This window comes from Plutella xylostella, chromosome 9, assembly GCF_932276165.1.
Source record: "Plutella xylostella chromosome 9, ilPluXylo3.1, whole genome shotgun sequence".
Classification (NCBI taxonomy): domain Eukaryota; kingdom Metazoa; phylum Arthropoda; class Insecta; order Lepidoptera; family Plutellidae; genus Plutella; species Plutella xylostella.
In genome coordinates, this window is record NC_063989.1 from 2353978 (window position 1) to 2373363 (window position 19386).

A 19386-nucleotide genomic window follows, 5' to 3' on the forward strand; every position below is an offset into this window, starting at 1 on the left:
AGTTCTATTCATAATAATAACAGTAACTATACAGTATGCAACTATGCATTATATCAAGATTTCAGTGTTCCTAAAGTAAATCAAAATATTATATTGTTCAATTCGGTAGTGATTTTTGCCATAAATACGATCGATTGTAATTTATTATATTACTTATTGCTTCTGTGATATTATGGGTATGGGTACATAATATGTTATTAATAAATAATCGATACTCTTTTTATAATTACTGTTAGAACAGTCCATGATTAATAAACCGATTTTAAGATAAATTTCGAAAATTTGCACGATTGTTAAATTTGATTTTACATATATGTATATACTTACCTAGATCGGGATGTATTTAGTTTTGCTAGGTTGTTTTAACATAACTAATATTATGTTGGTTTTTATTGTATCGAAGCATTTATCATTCTGCAACTGCCTGCTACGGTACGTACGGTAATTTATAATGTAAAATGTACAATGAAAATATAATTATTTTCATATTTACGATTGATTTTGATTTCTTAATATTCTATGACATGACATGACGTGCTACTTTCTATTGTTACGATCACTTTCACTGTTTTAAACTGGAACACGTAAGATCACTTCACTCCAAGACACGTTGCAGTTTTTTTATGTATCTGCTATATTGGCTGAAAGCTGAAAGAAATAAGCGTGGAAAATATAAAAATTACACAAGAAAAGACTCAAACACTAGATATGAAAGAGGATTTTTTTGTCATAAGGTTAGACGCATAACTTAAACAGGAACTTGAATAGGAACAGTAGGAATAAAACACTAGTTATGTATTTTAAAGAATTTATTTCTTATAAGTAGGTACAATTATATATTAATATGAAATACCAAATCGATATATTTATTTGAACATATATTATATACAAAATATTTTGATTAATCTCTTCATGACTAGGTACACTTTTAAGCTTAGCCAATGTGTAGAATTTATAAAAAAGCTTTTTAATATATAAAAATAAACTCTTTACAATGAGTTGCCAATTCGATTGTTATTTTGAGCATAGATAAACATGTATTTACATTTGTATTATAGATAGTTAAAGTTTTATAAAATATGATTACGTTCGCATTATTAATAATAGCCGCACAGGAAGCAAATTCGTATAAATTAATACGATATTTCGTAGGTATTATGATTACTAGACGAATAAAGTATGAGTTATGCTATTAATGGTTATGCTGGATGCTTAATGCTTATGTTATAAATTATACTTAGAACTAAATAATGGTTAAATTAATACATACACTAATAAGCATTTTAGCCCCAATCTAGTACATGCCCTGAAGACTTTATCGCCTAAAGTCTACACAAGTACCTTTTTAAAGGAGTGCAAGACTCCTCAAATTTATGACCAATGAAAACATGTACTTGTTGACTTAACTGAGCTACAGACACCGAGAGAAGCCAACGACTAAATGAGATGAATTTCGACTGCATTCACGCCAGCTCAAACTTTAATTATTTCCTTTTCTGACACTTGAGTGAAATGTTTTATTCAGCGGCGTAAATGCAGTCGACGCGGATAAGTTTCGTTTCAGATGGCGCCACGGCCGCGGCGGCCATTAGTTCGCTCCTATCCCTAGTAATTGTAGGTATTTTGTGAATGCGTTCTAGATGGTATTCAGTACGATGATCTTCCAGAAAGTTCCTCATAGTGTTGGGTGCCGGGCGGCGCTCTGTAGCCAGGGTAGTTGTTGTTCAGGGCGTGTTGAGAGAAGAAAGACGTGTAGTCCTTCTTCACCTGAAATTAGATGCGTTTTACTCAGTTTGAGAGCATTTGAAGGAGTTCGATAGTAATTAGAGGCAATTAATTTGAAGTTAACAAATAGACCTGCTGGTCTGATTTTGACGAAGACAAGGTAATAATAATAGGTAAGATTTGAAAATAAAGTTAATACACCAATTAGGTAACATCAATTTTGATGGTCTGCACGGAAGAAGAGTAACTAGAAAACGTTTTTTCTTAGCACATTATTAAAATGATTTGTGTGTTTCTGTGGTGTCGCTAGTGTGTGGTCTAATCTACGGTGTTGTTGACGTGTTTTTCATGCAAGTGTTGGTTACCGGACGGCAAAAAGCAAAGCTTTATATCAGAAAAGTAACACGGATATGTATGGACCGCTTCGCACTATCACTTCGATCTACTAAAAACGACATCGACCTATCGTATATCGTCCTAAGCAGACAATATTTTACATTTGCTGTACAAGCTTCAATAAGTACTTAGTTAATTTAATTTAAATGACATGAAACTGATCACAAGTAAGATGGTTCACTTAAGTTTCTGGTATCCCCTCAAATTCATGAATAGAGCTACTTGAATATATTTTTTCACATCTTTACCTATAGTAAATTTAATATGGCTCGATATTCTAACTGAAGTTAGTTGAAGGCCTATACGACATCTACGAGTATGTACTTACAAGCTTCTTCAGTTACCTTACTTATAGGTACCGAGATTCTACAATAAATAACAGCTTCGTACGTAACATCAATGAAAAGCGGTCCGAAATGCGATATTACTAGATTATCCAACACACAGAATGAAATGACACAGAACAGTATTGCAAAGCGGCTAATAGAGAGACTATCGTTTCGCGCGGCACTGTACTTCTCCACAACATGGTGCGACCACACCGGTCACTTACAACGATGGACAGACTAGACTAGTCGGCTCCTAGGCGTCGTTCAGGGCGATAAGATCGGCTAGCTCATACTGCCGCAGCTAAAACAGACAACAGCCGAGCTCAAGCATCGGGAAAGCATTTTAAAACCAAATGGGTGGTCAAAAGCAGCTCATTTTCACATTTGAAAGGGTATCAGGAAAAAGCAGTAGCTTTACTCTTTTGTACCATGTCAACTTACAAACCGTAAATATTTAATTGGATAAAAGGTCGTTTGTGAGTTTGACAAGGTACAATTAAAAGTGTATATTTAAGTATATATAGTATGTACAGCTACTTCTGAAGCTGCCTGTACTCTATAAATCTACGTTCAATACCTACGTAGGAACGCTGCCAAGGTTCTTAGTTCTTACTAAGTTATAAGCTCGGTGCTTACGTACATTAGTTTTATAACAGACAGTTATTTTGATAGCCCACCCAAAATGTTAACGTTGGTACTTAATTAATGCAGGTTTCAGAACAATTTGATTGTTTTTAAAATGAGTCTTTTGAGCTGCTTTTGAACGATTAATAATATCATCATCATAAAATTTTGAAGAATATTAAGAAGTTTAAGTTTAGAAGCTTTTGTTAGCTTTAATGTTTTAGCTTTCGTTATTTTTATACATTACTTAAATATTTATTAGTTAAAAAGTATCTATCCTTTACACTACGGTATTTAACTGTAATAGTTAGTTGACTACTGAAGCACTCTGATTAGTTAATAATTGTCAGTAGGTAAGTAGATTAGGCTTATGAATTTATAAAAATACCGCATCAAAAATTTACAGCATGCTTTATGAAAAATACGATATTAGACATACAAACATAATTTGTATAGGTACTGAAGAATTATTAAGTAAAATTATTTTAAAAAAACTCAGGGCAATAGATCCAAGTTAATTATTTCTATTTTTAAAGATATATCTCGTACAGCGACTATTTTCCAGGGAAATGGAGATTAACGGATAGGAAAGCGTAGTGAGCGTGGGACACCTTAGGATCATAAGCAGGTTGCCGTTGCGTGCTTTGAAGCCTTTGATCCGGGCTGCGGCATAACTCTCCCAGTAAGTCCATCCTCTACTCTTACTTTGTCTTATAGCGAAATTTTCTCAAGAGGCCTACTATAACCAAAAGCGGACGACTATTCTTATTAAAAGTTGTAGTGCTGGTAGACATTGCTTTGAGCAATAAGGCCGCCTTTTCGGGACTACTTTATTTATAAGTTGGAATTTTGTGTCATTTTCTTTCATGGTGCACAATAAAGAGTATCCTATTCTATTTTATACTATTCGCTGAAGATTAGTTCCTACAGTCCTCACCTTCCTAGGTCTGCAGGCGGGTCCCTTGGCGAGCTGGCGTCGCGCCTCGTTCTCTGCGGCGACGGCCTCTCGCACCTCCTGGGGCGGCCACTTCTGATCTCCACGCATGTTTACGCCTCCTGCGGGTAGGGGAATAGGAGAAGGATGAATTAAGGGGTCCATCCTTTGGCAATGAACGCATCGCATTCCAAAGCATACAAACATTCTTTATTATATTTTTTATTTAATTTTGTCATTGTCGGATCACTAAAAACAACTATTTATTACTGTAGAAAAAGACACAACCTCATCGCGGAATAGCAATATATTTGTGAGAATCCGTTTGGTACGATGCGTGTAATACTAAGGCATTTGAATATCTTGGGTTTTGTTTTTAACGCAGTCTGGCTGGCTGCAGCGTCTGATTCCTGACTATCTGGTTGGTTCAGTTCTTTGTTGAACTTTGTTGCGTTTATCGAATGCGCACTCATGGACTATCCCATAATTATGCCTTAGATAGCTTTCCTACCTGACTACACTACAATTTAGCATGTTCTGTAACTAAACATAAAACGGCCAATATAGGGGTGAATTTCCCGCGGCCAAAATTTGCGTGGCATCAATGAAATCGCTACTAAAAAACAAAGTTCTAATTTTCTAATATTTTTTTCCGGTTATGTGGAATAGTAATCTATATGAAGCACTAAATATTTTATCAATAGGATTAATGGATACTTTACAAAAAAATATTAAACCTCCAAATCTTTCATTGCCGTGTTTGTCCCCAGGTCATCTCGTTTTGTATTATTCTTTATTGATAAAAAAATATTCAGTGTTAAGATTTAAACTTAGTTTCATTTGATACATTAATAGTTAAAGTATTGTTACGAAATACATTTATTCAAATAAATAAAGAATATAACGAACGGTAAGTGAAAATTCATGTGTCCCAGAACTACATTTCATCGCCGTGACCTAAACATGATCAAGGATATTGTTTTATCTATGAACTATGGTCCCCCCCTCGGTGCGCTAATCGTTTTTTACAAGTGTCGCCTAACTACTCGACGTGGAAAGAGGTACACAGGTGCCCACGTTTTCGCGCTATAGTGAAAGTTATATTTGTTTTTGGTCACTGGACATTTTTTCTTTCATCGCCGTGGATAGATATAACTTCTATAAAATTAAGTTTGTCTTCTTGAGTAAGCATTCAAAAGAAAGCATTTTGAAAATATTCATCTTATAAAGTGTTTGTTTCTTCGAATAGTTAATACTTTTTTTGTTATTCATATTTAAAGGCTTGATTTTCATCGCCATGCTTTCATTTCCGTGGTTTCCGTGGCTAAAATTTGCTATGGAAATGAAAAAAAAGTCACGGCAATGAAAAAAATTTCATCGCCATGTCTTGTAAAATAAGATGTATTCATTGCCGTGGCCTGGTTATTAATTTCCGTGGCGAGGTTATTCATTTCCGTGGCCAGGTTATTCATTTCCGTGACATATGTTTTCATCGCCATGGTATGTATGATTAGACAAATAAAAATATATTTGCCTACCATCTTTTCTAATACAGGTAATACCGATCACTGAAATTACCTACAGGACTGGTCAAATTACCTCTTTTTGCAGTTTCAATAAAACGGGCGCGGGCGCGTATCGCGATGTATAAAAACTAAATGTATAATTTATCATTAAAAACATTCACAAAATAAGTATTATAATTAACGTTATGTATATTCATACAAGATCTGTTTTAGCTCAAGCGCCCGCTTCTCATGCCGGAGATGCGGTTGCAAATCCCGGCGCTGACATGTACCAATGAGTTCTTTGAATTTAAGTACAATTTATACCATCGCTCTTACGGTGAAGGAAAACATCGTGAGGATATTTGCATATCTAGATTTAGCACATCTAGATATGCGAACCCACCGACCCGCAGTGGACCAGTGTGGTCGGAAATGGTCCAAGATTAAAAAGGCAGTTTAGACCTTGGGTATATGCACAAAGGTTCCATTCGAGAGTGCCAGGTGCAGGTACTTACACCCCCAGCAGATAATAGAATAGCATAGAATATAAATCTCCGCAGGAACTCAGCTGGATGCTAAGTGGCCTAAATGCTGCTTGCCAACGTGTAGGCCTCGGTATGAACTTGGGCAAGATGAAAGTCATGTAGAATGTTCACATCAAACGGGAGCCGGTGATTGTTGGTGAGACAACTATATGTCTACCTAAAGCAGACTATTCGGCTAGGCAGAAGCAATTTCGACAAGGAGGCTGAAAAGCGCATCTAACTGGGTTGGGCTGCATTTGGGAAACATCGTCACATATATATGCCTCTCCTCGGCCATTCCTCAAAGCCTGAAGACAAAGGTCTTCAACCAGTGCACTCTGCCAGTGATGACGTATAGTGCAGAGACGTAGACACTGACAGTGGGACTGGTCCACCGATTTAAAGTCACTCAGCGTGCTATGGAGAGGTTACGCTTGGGGTTTCTCTAATGGATCGTATCAGAAAAGAGGTTATCCGTCACAGGACTAAGGTTACCAACATAGCTGTCAAAATGTGCAAGCTTAGGCAGATAGCCAGTAGTAGCTGGAAGCTGGAATTAGGAAGGCCGAGGACCGAGTGTTGTGGCGCTCCTTGGGAGAGAACTATGTTCAGCAGTGGACGTCCTATGGCTGAGATGATGATGATGATGATGATGATAATATTATACAGTATACGAACTGTTAATTTTACGTTAAGTTCATAAAATATATTATGATATGACATGATCTGTGCTGAATTACAAATCACCGAACAAACCACCAAAAGCACCAAAACCTAAGATAGGTGCAGTTAGGTGCACATGTTCGTCAACAGCGAAGTGGGGCGCAGCATGTGCACTTAACCGCTTCTCTTCACTTTCCTCGTCATCGCACCTATCTTAAGGTTTTGGTGCTAGGTGTTTTGATGGTGTTGTGTAATTTTACACAGATTACGTGATATGATAGAATATTTTAAGAGCTCTATGCTAAATTTAAGTATATTTTAATTGATATAATAATATGAAATGTATTTTATCATCATCAGCCTATAATCATCCACTGCTGGACATAGGTCTCTCCCAAGGAGCGCCACAACACTCGGTCCTCGGCCTTCCTAATTCCAGCTTCCAGCTACTACTGGCTATCTGCCTGAACATAGGCCTCCCCCAATGATTTCCACCTTGTCCAATCGGAGGCGGCCCGCATCCAGTGCTTCCCCGCGTACTTGACTATATCGTCCGTCCATCTCGCGGGGGGCCGCCCAACGCTGCGCTTGCAGGTACTTGGTCTCCACTCGAGGACTTTTCTGCTCCACCGACCATCAGTCCTTCGAGCAATGTGTCCGGCCCACTGCCATTTCAGCTTACTGACTCGATAGGCCATGTCGGTTACTGTGGTTCTTCTACGGATCTCTTCATTTCTGATTCGATCACGTAGAGATACGCCGAGCATAGCCCTTTCCCAAGGCTCGCTGGGTGACTCCGAGCCTATTTAAGAGGCCTAAAGACCACGTCTCGGCACCGTAGGTCATCACTGGCAACATGTATTATTAAACTTTATGAAAATATAGATGTTATAATAGGTAAGGTATATGTTGGGGTTGTAGGTAAGGTATAGGTTATATGTTGTGAACGATATTAATGTGAAATTAAACATTTCGTTTTTATAAGTCGCAATACGAACCCCATAATACTACTTAAAGAATTCCATACTACATTCTTTATTATTTTATACATACTGTCGTTCCAATATCTATCCAAATATTTCTACCATACATAATCTTGTGTAAGTATAAGTTTGCGTTTCCCTCACAGTTTTTTTTTATTGCAGTGGATTGATTCTTTCATATCCATAGCACAGTTCTTTCATTGCCGTGGACGTTAGTTTCATTGCCGTGGATGTTTTTTTCATTGCCGTGGACGCTTATTTCATTGCCGTGAACGCATGTGTCATCGCCGTGGCACGAAATTTTTGATCATCTGTATCTCGTTAAGTTTTTATCTTATCTGCTAACCATTAAGTAAGAACACTAACATTAACAAAAACTTTAATAAAAGCGCTTCTTCAATATAAAAAACCTAAAGATAAAAAAGTCCACGGAAATGAAGATTTTTTAGGACTTGTTGAAATTCACCCATAGGCGACATTGTGCGTAAGTGCGTATTCCGCACTTTGTGTCTGTCAACAAAGATCTTTATGTGTGGCTGTATTGCCGCAGTAAATGGACGCGTAAAAGCTTCGCACCTCGGAACTATTCTAACTTAATGTCCAGGTCAAGTGGCTATTCAGAGCAAGATTAGTGCTTAGGTACCCTGCTCAGATTTCCATACACACGTGTACTTCTTACTAAAATTATAAGTTTAGTAAGTATATTATATATTGTATGTTCTATTTTTATTTGGGAGTCTCCAGAAAACAAAAGAATTTGATCACGATGGTCAAATCTAACATGTAGTTTTTTGCCCTACAATGTCTATAATTGGGGTGCGCGAAAGGTGCCTCCGCAAGTCACTGGGCCGATTTAGGAACCTTATCAACTGTATTTTAAATGATTCCGGTGTACTCTTGAAAGCCAGCACCTGATAACTGCTCTGACAGGCTAATCCTCACCTCAATCTCTAGTTCAGCTCTAGTGTTTGCCGCCGACACGCTAAAGTCGAAAAATAACAATAATGAAAAATACCTAGCAAAGTCTACAAAACCCATGTACCGTTAAAAGACGCGGCGGCGGGCTGGCTAGCGAACACCGGGGGCGGCTTCTGGTGCACGGGCGGCTGCTGCCTCAGCGTGATGGTGGATGGGGGCGGAGAGAACGTCTTCTGGTACTCCGGGGGCGGCGAGAAGGGGGGCGCGCTGTAGTCCTGCTGGCTGGCTGGGTAGTTTGGCTGCGAGCCGTACGCCTGAGGAGTGGGGTAGGTTGAAGTGATTGGAACTTTGTGATGAGGGAAAGGTGATTGTGTGTCCTGATAGGGTTGCATTGAATTTTAGTGTAACGAGAGCACTTTTGTATATAGCCGTGTATGTGACATCATCTTAGAAATTATGTATCTTGCATATCTAATGTGTAGTCGTTTGTGTATAGTTACTGCCGTTCTGTTTGATAGGTAAGATAAGAAAAGAGATATTGTTGTGTTTACGTTTTGCACCGGTGTACGTACCTATGTTATTTACTAAGCAAAGTGTAATTTAAAGTGTAGTACCTACTCTATATTTGAGTGTTCTAAATCCTAGGGATAACATGAACATGTACAACATCGAACATAAAAACTAGTTAAATTACCAAATAACTTTGTTAATTACAGCTGCAGCGGCAGTTTCAGCAGAAAATAAAAAGCGAAGCGTAACAAAAATAGCAGCAGCTTTACAAAAAGAAAGGCGCTATTCTTTGCAGATTGTTTAGCACGGAAATGTTGGCTCGAAACAATGAGATTCCACGCGTGAGGACGCTTCATGGTGTCATTTTGTTTATCTCCGCGGAACGGAGATTAGCATTTCCTTTCGAAACCGTCTCAATGACTATTGGAAAGTGGGGGAGAAATGGAAATGAAAAGATTTGTTTCGTGAATGTGTGCTATCGAGAGTGTGTAGTTATGAGTTATCGGCATGCGTTACTGTGAGTGAATATCTACGTGAAAATGAAAGAGTTAAGTATATTGCAGATTAACAGTAATAAATGATTGTTATAAGTAAGGACTGACAATCCTAAAACATAAAAGAAAACACGCTCTATCAACATCGAAGCGACAAAACAAAAACGTAGAGTCCACACGAACACGTAAGCTCAAACTCCATCGATACATGCTAATAACACCTATCTCCTGTCTACCTGAGGGGAGACGGGGGAGACGGGTGCCCAGCGGCCGGGCTGCTTAGTGAAGGGCTGCGGCGCCGGGGACGCGGGGCCGGGGCGCTGAGGCGAGGCTGGGATCAGCTTGCTGAGCCCGCACGGCTCCTGCCGCCGGCCTTCGCAGAACGAGGGCTGCGGGGCTTGTTGGTATTGGGGAGCAGGTTGGTATTGCGGGGATTGCTGGTATTGAGGAGCGGGTTGGTACTGAGGGGCGGGTTGGTATTGAGGTGCCGGTTGGTATTGGGGAGATTGCTGGTATTGAGGAGCGGGTTGGTATTGAGGGGAGTGTTGGTATTGAGGAGGAGGCTGGTGCTGGGGCGGGGCGGGGTCCCGTTGGATCTGTATCGGGATGGTGCGCTCCCGAGGCTGTTCCCGCGGCTGCTGCGGCTGCTGCGGGGGCTGCTGGTGCTGAGGGGGGGAGGGCTGCGCGGGCGCGGGGCTATGCTGCGAGGTGTACACAGAAACTCTTGTAGAATATAATATATAAAATATATACTTATATAAATAAATATGTAAATACAAAGTCGCATGCGTTATTGTGCATGAAAATGTCCGCAATCTCCAAGCGTTTGTCGCAAATATGTGCAGCCTTTGACCATTCCATCCCGAAAGTACTCTTCTATACATTCTTAGTTGACTACGTTATTGTAAGCTCAGGTTATGATGGTTACCTGGGCGTGGGCCTGCGGCGAGTGGTAGCCGTTGGTCTCTGGCGCAGGGGGCCAGACCACCTTCTTCTGATCTGCAACAAAACATCACACGTTTTCACAACCCATCCATCCGTATCTCGCAATTCAAAAATGAAAGTTTTAATTAACATATCTCGATGATAAAGCGACAATTACACTGATGGAGTACCTACGACACGGCACCGTGCCTATCACTCGCGATCATGAAAGTAAAATTGTCTCATGTGAAAATGAGAGAATCTATGGGGCTTATCTGATGAAAGATCGGTGGGTATTAGAACACAAGGCTATGTGCAGCGGCATGAAACATTTTATTATGAGATAAGTATATTTCGTTTTAAATTAGTCCGGCCCACCTCCGTCGCTGGACCGCGGCCAACGTGCGGATGAAAAATAATAGTTTTCCGAGAAAAACCCGGCCACGTAATACGCGCTGATAACATGATTTATGTACTTAGATCGTGGTGTGGGTTTAATTGTGTTTTGGCGAATATCCCGCAGCTATGGCTCGTATTACCTGGCGACTGATTAGATGATTAAGATGATTTTCCGTGATCGTGTCCTGGGGGGTTTGGCCCCGATACACCGGCGTGACCTGAACTGTAGCTGATTCCCGGAAAATGTTGTAATGTTTCTACAAAATACATTGTTTAGCTAAGTATATACCTATCCAATAGACATTGATCATTTTTTTTAATTGATGGATTTTTTCATGGGGGTGAAAATCAATATTTGCATCGCTGAAGAGATTTTTAAAATTCCGGTAGTAGCATAGATTAATATATACTGTATTATTGACACATTTAGGTATTTTTAATTAAGTACGCAATAAAGGCTGTGCCTCGTGAAAGTTTCACTAAAATTTCATGTGCTCTAACTACGAGTTATTGTCAGAAATTTACCAGTCATTAAGATAGTATAAGACAGATAATATATAATAAGAGAGAGATATAGTTAATAAGACTGCTTTTATAGGTAAACTAATATGTCTCTCACTGTACAGTAAAAAGTTCAATTATCTCAATATTGGATATACATACTTAAATATAGTAATTATAAAAAAACTATCTACTAAAATATACAAACAAAAACACCGGTTGAGCATTTGATTATTATGTCGTGTTTCTAAATCTCAGTGCAACATTCACCTAGCTTTATCTATCTTTTTGTGAGTGTATATTTTCGTGTAACAGAAAATGGGAAAAGCCGGGGCTTTGGCAGATACCAATTCCAATCAGAGACCATTAATGAGAGTAGAAATTGCAACTGGTGTGGATTTTATTTCTGTGGCTACGCGAACTCAACTTTAAAAGCTACGTAAAATATTTTATTTACGTTTTAAAAGCAACGTAGATTTCTCTAAAAACACACTCGCGCGAGCAATGTAAAAATTCCACTCACAAAATGCCGACACCGAATGTGTTCGATTTTATTAAATATTTAATTAGTCCACAATATTTACGTTTTTATTTGGTACTATTCTGATGCGCTGTTAAATGTAGATAGATAGATAGTTTTTTTTCGTTCAGGAGAAATTTCGTGCTTTTGTCCCTGGAACTTTTTCATTGTTCGTGAGTGTATTTTTATTACTTACAATATAACGAGTGAATTATTATAATTATCAAATAGGAAATGATTTATTAAACGTACCGAACGTATAATGATATTAATTATACCTAATTAGATTCACACAATTTATAAGAAAAAAAATATATAAAAAAACTCGTCCAAACTCACTTGCAAACCAGAGCACTCTCCCGCGCCGCCACAAATACCAACTAAATATCACAGGTGAACCCCACTATATTACAGCTGCTTATTATATCTCGAGAACGCAAATATTGTATCATCCGCCGCAGCGCAATCTCTCTCAAACACTTTCATCTTTAATTACGAAGGAACAAAAGCGAATCGAACAGGTGCACTTGCAGCCGACAGTACTGGGTCTTTCGTCTCGTTCATATACAATTTTCACGCTAGATGTAGGTAGGTGTGCATTGGATACGCTGCCCACGGGATTTTCAATGCAAGGTCTTGTTTGCACTTCGCACTTCAAATAGTTTTGCTACCCACCTACCTCCAGGAGATAGGCACTTATCTACTCAATTTACAACTGTATCAGAACCGGGGTAGCTAGTTTTGTTACTTTTTAACCTTCGTCATATTAACTACCGTTATAGTTAAGCACCCCTAGGATATAAATTATTCACATGCTTCATCGCTTCCCGAGAAAATTAACTATAAACATGTAAATAAGAGCCCTTTACTGGTTATCGATTAGAAATTAATAAGCATTTTAATCAGAAACATATTTCCCGAGATATTGGAAATTATCTATACTTAGACGATAAATTCCTCTCTGTAAAGTATCGTATTTGTAACGGCATTTTTACATAAAAACAGCGGTAAGTATACCAATACATTGTAAGTGGATTGGATATTTAAACTTAGCTGCTCTAAGCCACTTAATAACTAAACAAGAAGAGAATAGCATATAATTACAGATCTTTAATCCCAAGCCGGCAACATTCGAATAGCAGCTCTATTGCATTGCAACTGCTAACTATATAGGGCCCAATTCTGGCATACTATAACAACAGCTGCCATTGTTGCTATATAGAAGGCTAGCTGTGCCCGCGAGCTTCGCTTCGCCTTAAAAAGTTTTCCCGTGGGAATTCCGGGATAAAAAGTAGCCTATGTTCTTTCCCAGGGTCAATACCATATGTATACCAAATTTCATTTAAATCCGTTCAGTAGTTTTGGCGTTAAAGAGTAACAGACAGACAGACAGACAGACAGACACAGTTACTTTCGCATTTATAATATTAGTTAGGATGTAACTTCTATAAGAGCCAAAAATTTGCTAAATAAGTTGTGTCATTGGTATAATCAGGGGTACGGGGAGCTGCAAGATTGCATACCTACAATTCTTATAGTTTATTTTATTTATAATGTTTAATTCTTAGAAATATACATATAATTAACAACATAATAAATTTTTAAGTTTTTTGGATTTTAAAGTGTCTCCAAATCTTCAAATGCAGATGTAAGGACATCACGAAGTACCTCACTCATCTCATACGACTTCCACATATCATGCGATAAACACCTGCTTCGAGAATAGTCCTCCCAACAAGATGTTACCACCTCTTTGTGCCCGGCGTCAGCGTGGCAATTACCACCGCCATTCAGGCGCGAGCACAGTTGCTGATAATCGGAGGCCCGCTCCAGTTGCCATGTTTGCATAATACGTGTAAGGGTAATGGGTAACGGTAGCCGGTAGGCTGTGCCGAGTTACACGAAAGTACTTGGAACTAAGGTTAACTTCAAATGTGTTTGTCGCTGTATGTACGTAGACTGGCAATCAGTTTACAAAGATCCTTCGTGCAACTCAACGTGGGACTAGACTACTGGATGTTTAAAGGCTGCTGAATAAAGTAAGATTGAAAATCGTAGAATAGAAATTGTTTCGGCTTCCCATACCACTTTGGTATGGGAATTGTATTAAAAAATTCGTCAATGTGATAAATTTTACAATGTCGGTAGTTTCTTTAGTGTGATCGCCCGTCCTGCAAGTGTAATTAAAAAACAGTCTTATTACTATTCTATCAAGAGCTATGAAGAAATGAATGGTGTTATCTGCCGGCCGGCACGGTCTCGCTCGCTGTATTTTTTTGTGATCGTATGTTAAGGTGCTAGAATACTTTTGCTTATATGGCTTATACCTACTTATATTGTATGACTACGTTAATCATTACCTAAAAATAACTTGTATGGTAGATTAAAATCGCATCACACACAAACCTTTGAAGGCTTATGTGGTGTTGTATACTGTTAATTATATGTACCAATATGTGTTTGTTAATAAATAAAAAAATAAAAAAATAAATAAAAAAAATTGGGTATTGTATGGTGCAGAGACGTGGACACTGACGGTAGGACTGGTCCACCGATTTAAAGTCGCTCAGCGTGCTATGGAGAGAGCTATGCTTGGGGTTCCTCTGATGGATCGTATCAGAAATGAGGTTATCCGTCAGAGGACTAAGGTTACCGACATAGCTGTCAAAATATGCAAGCTGAAGTGGCAGTGGGCTGGTCATATCTGCCGAAGAACCGATAACCGTTGGGGTAGACGAGTTCTCGAGTGGAGACTACGAACAGGCAAACGCAGCGTGGGACGCCCTCCTGCCCGCTGGACTGACGACCTTAGGCGGGTGGCGGGTAGTGGTTGGATGAGGAAGGCCGAGGACCGAGTGTTGTGGCGCTCCTTGGGAGAGGCCTATGTCCAGCAGTGGATGATTATTGGCTGATGATGGATACCACTTTGGCAACACCCTGTATATTGTGGATATAGAGCCAACTTACACCTATTAGTTAGATAATCCGTACAATAAGAGACACCCATGAAAATGCACATCAGACAGTATTGTCCGAAATAAATGTGTCATTTCACGTAGCATTCCCACTTTCAGCGGTCGGGTGAAAATAAAACGCCGATTCATTCTTTACGAGCGACAAGAATAGCGCGACTTGTAGAATAGTCCCAACACTCTCGAGTGCGTCAATGAAAGTCGTTACTCTTAGTTTTTATCAGCTTCCCAACATTGTGTGTTTATTTTATGTTCATAGTTTGAATATCAATTGGCGTTTTAATATCAATTGGGTTTGGCAAGCTTCATTCAATTCGGTTTAAGAAAAAAACATGTTAATTTTGAATCTTTGATTTGGCACACCGCTTACTATTTTTTATGCTTGAGGAAATACGAAGATTAGTGGAGAATCTTTGGTAACCACGACGTTGTTAAACGAACCGATTACATGACACCTCTCGTTCGTAGATTTTTTAGTAAAGCTGGTATACTGCAGGCCCTTCCAACGAGCCCTACCCTAGTTAGGTATACCCAGAACTAGGTATTTCGGGTCAGTAATAAATTTTAGTTTGCAAAATCACGCACTATCAACATAGCTTTTGGAGGCGATGATAGATGGCGGACAAGAGTTACTTTTAGAAATAACAGAAGTTATTTATGAATTTCACGTAGGTACGTTGTAGGTAACATGTCTGTTGGGAATGATGGACTGTGAAATAAAGTATAATTTCAAAGTTGGAAGACATTTGATACAAAGAAATGATTTAGTTAAAAAGTATTTATTAATTATTAGATAACTAGCGACGGTAAGTTGATTCCCGTTGTTCATGAAAAATTATGTTAGACAATCAATAACGGCGAACATGATAAAGTAATACAGGAACTGAAGTGGCACATAAATATTTACCTACAGGTGTATATCGCACCATGTTTCTACAGCTGGTTCCTGCGGTGTCGGTTCTGCACTAAATAGTAAAACAACACGTACAAACACATCACACCACTTCTGCCAAACAACAGCTAATGAATGAGTTTTACAAAAACTGAAAGACATTTGCAGATGCTGAGTTGATGACTAATTGATGTCTGTCCAAAATTGGGAAAAGGGCATTACACTGTACTGAAATAACTGAGTTCATTGATTTTCAGGAAGGAAGGAAAGAAAAAGTTTTTCGGTCTACATATATTTACCAAAATAAAAATAAAATGAGGGATATTTAAATTCCATCCAGTAATTAAAACTGTATTGGACAGTTTTAAGCTGCCTGAAATCTGCAGTACGTTTTCGATAGCTAAAAATATATCCAGGATTCACATCCAGTTTATGCGAACATTTTGTCGAAATAATATTTAATACTGGGTTGGTGGGTTTAATGAAAAAATGATGTTTATTATTTATTTCTTGGTAGTAGATACGGTATGATATCAGTTATCACAAATGTAAACTAATTACTTATTAATAATGACTATGGCAAAAATATTGGAATTACTGCTCAATCTTTTCAGCCAAATAAACCAGTTTTCAGTGGATTTTTTTATCAAAAAAGTACCAATCACAGTTCTAGACGTGGTATTTTCAATGCTTGTTTTTCAGGGAAAAGACTACAACTATGTAAATAGCAGACTGAATTTAAGCTTTCGACAACATTGAGTAGGCATACACATTCCAATATTTGAACATTCTCTCTGACTACAGATCATGACCATGAAACATAAATGCTGTGTTCCTTTAATTCATCGATCGGTCAGTTTGCCTTCTGACTAGGTATTTCCATGGCGGATGGTTTATTTATTCTTCGTAGTCATACATGTAAGTGTATATTCTGACTACTAGGAACAAGGGTAAAAACCCCCACATCTGGTAATGGGAAATAATCGTCATTTTAATAATGCTTCTGGATTTTATATTCTCGCGCTTTGGATTCTATACCAAAGGAACTCAAATTGCTAGCATGTATAAAAATCTGGTATTTTAAAACATATTTGCTAATGAACCGATCAATCGAACGTTGGAACCAGCAGGCGTGCAAGCGGTGACACTACGCTACCAGGCGAAGCTGGTACCTTTGCCCTTGGTGGCCCTCAAGAACTCTGAGTACACATTGTTTGTGGCATTGAGCTGGCCGTCCCAGGAGCGGGCGGCCCGCATGCCCCGCGCCGGCGGCCACACGCCCTCGAAGCGGTGGTTGACCCTCACCATGGTCTCCAGAATAGCCGTCACCTGCGTCTCATCTAGCTCTGGCAAAGCACGGGGTAGCTGCGTTAGTAAGCGGGAAGTTGTAGTGATGATGGACAGAAGAATATTACAGTCAAACCACTCGGGTGCTGGTGTTCCAGTTGGCTAATGGGAAAGTCAGGGATTATAAAACAGTAGAAGGGCAGAAAGGTAGGGCTTCAAAACGTTGGAAGTACCAGAAGACAGCCGGTATCGTTGTATCGGATACGGTTGTCAATACAAAGTATACAGTCTTATCTTGGTATCAAATTATCTGTATGTAGGAAAACTGTGGAAACAGACATGAAGTTTTTGAGCACAGGTAAACTTATTTTGTAAGGGAACTCGAACCAAATATATGTCACTATAAAACGCGGTCGTATAGAAAAACTCCCCAATCCCCAGCCATATTTAATTCAAAACTTCACATCCGCACACCAGTAGACCTATCCCTGCTACATTAGTAGGTGCAAGGCGAGCTGGTGCATACGTACTGGGGTATCCTCGGCGGTTTCTCTCCTCCTCCTCCAGCATCCTCAGCACGGCGGAGTTGGCGAGGTTGGCCGGCTTGTCCGTGTTAGGGTTGTTGAAGTCAATCCTGCGACAATGGATATATAACATGTTAAACAATGAAGTGGTAATAAGTGAACATGAGCGGCACAGTACCACCATTGGGCGATAGAGGGCTGATAATGGTAATGAAACGAATAACTAATCTGACTGGCTAATACTTGCTTTCAACGCAGTCGCAAACGCTAGTCGAGCTCTAATGTTTGTCACCTATGTAAGTATATGTATATAGATACGTTAAGAAAAAGTAACGATTTTCTGTTACGCAATGAGTACTTGCTTTTTCGTAAGCCAAAGTGGGGTTCCGCTCATCTCGCATAATCTTTATTGACCAAAACTCATTTCGCATAACTCGTATGGTCTAAACTTTTTTGGCCGAACCATCACTTTGCCAAGACTTATGTGGCATAAGGCTCGTTACGTCTAAAACTCTTTAGGCACAATCTTTAAACACCTAAGTTTCGTTTGCTCAAATTTATGTTCGTCTATACCTATGTATAATCTTGTTTCTCGTAATGTTATCTTAATAAATAATATATTAAGTATGTAGTAAATGTACAAATTGTGGTATTTTTCTCCTACATCCCGAAAATCACGATATTGTATGACCAAAAAATCGAAAGTTAACGACCAATATAATTATTACAAACCCCATGAGATCGAAACCTAAAAATAGGTGCGACGACGAGCAAAGCGAGGAGGAGCGTGTTAGGTGCACATGTTCATCAAAACCAAAGCGGAGCGCAGCGAAGCGGAGCGCAGCGAAGCGGAGCGGAGCGTTTTCCAAACAGCGGAAACAATACAAGGCACCAGTTTGCGCTATGTAGGGAGACGCTCCGTCAAAGTTAAAGCCAAACGAATATTATTACTTTGTATAAACCTAATAAACCTATGCCATAGCATTATTAGGCTATTCAAGATTTGGCCATACCATTATTAGGCTAAACAATGTTATGCGAAATAACTTTTTACTAAACGAGATTTATGCCATACGATTTTCGGCGTAACGAGACTTTGACCAAACGTTACTATGCAATACGAGATTAGGCAAATAAATCTTATGCCAAAAAAGGTAGAACCGCCAAAGTGACTTAGTTTAATTTATTTCTACTTTGTTTTGTCGTAGACACGATAAGATCTGAATAAACACTGAAATACTGGCAGATAAATCAATACACAATCGTTCGTCCAAAACAATAAAATGCATCATCATAATTTAGGGTTAAAAATACGCATCCGAAAATATATCATGATGTGTAATCTCATATGTAATTATTTGAACATTGGTAAAGAAGTCACTTTCGGCCAATGACACATCAACAACAAGGTATGAGGATGAACAATCTCGTATTCGATTTGTGCACTTGCCAAATACCTACCATCGAAACTAATGATTCATACTAACACATACGAGATGTAAAGATACACTAATAAATATACCTAAGTAAAGGTTACCAGAAAAATAATTGAAAATCGATTCTTAGGTCCACTTGCGCAGACCTGGGTTAGCGAATTAACTCGGAGATATTTGACATAAGGAGGGTTAGATTATTAATTTGTCTTGCATCGCTGAAATATGAGCGCTAACCTTGGGATAAACTCTTAAATATTTAACCCCCCAATATTGGAGGGTTAAGACGCTAACCCGGCTTACGTCAAAAGAAAAGGTTTTTATCA

The 19386-nt window shown here is 38.8% G+C and overlaps 1 protein-coding gene across 6 annotated transcripts in view; it reads right to left on the reverse strand.

Moving 5' to 3' along the window:
• Positions 1-791: 791 nt before the first annotated feature.
• Positions 792-19386, reverse strand: part of LOC105384464 (extensin-1) — a 36091-nt gene continuing 17496 nt past the window's right edge. For 2 of the 6 annotated variants that reach the window (XM_038108036.2, XM_011554713.3), the window contains 7 exons: positions 17634-17737; positions 16989-17162; positions 10537-10607; positions 9845-10309; positions 8729-8918; positions 4012-4130; positions 792-1767 (listed from right to left, as the gene is read on the reverse strand). In XM_038108036.2, coding sequence (XP_037963964.2) covers positions 1648-1767; positions 4012-4130; positions 8729-8918; positions 9845-10309; positions 10537-10607; positions 16989-17162; positions 17634-17737 — 1243 coding nt within the window. In that variant the 3' untranslated portion in view covers positions 792-1647. Of the gene's footprint in view, positions 1768-2674; positions 2752-4011; positions 4131-8728; positions 8919-9844; positions 10310-10536; positions 10608-16988; positions 17163-17633; positions 17738-19386 lie in introns of all 6 variants that reach the window. The other 4 variants (XM_038108046.2, XM_038108061.2, XM_038108041.2 and 1 more) reach the window with 3 other exon arrangements.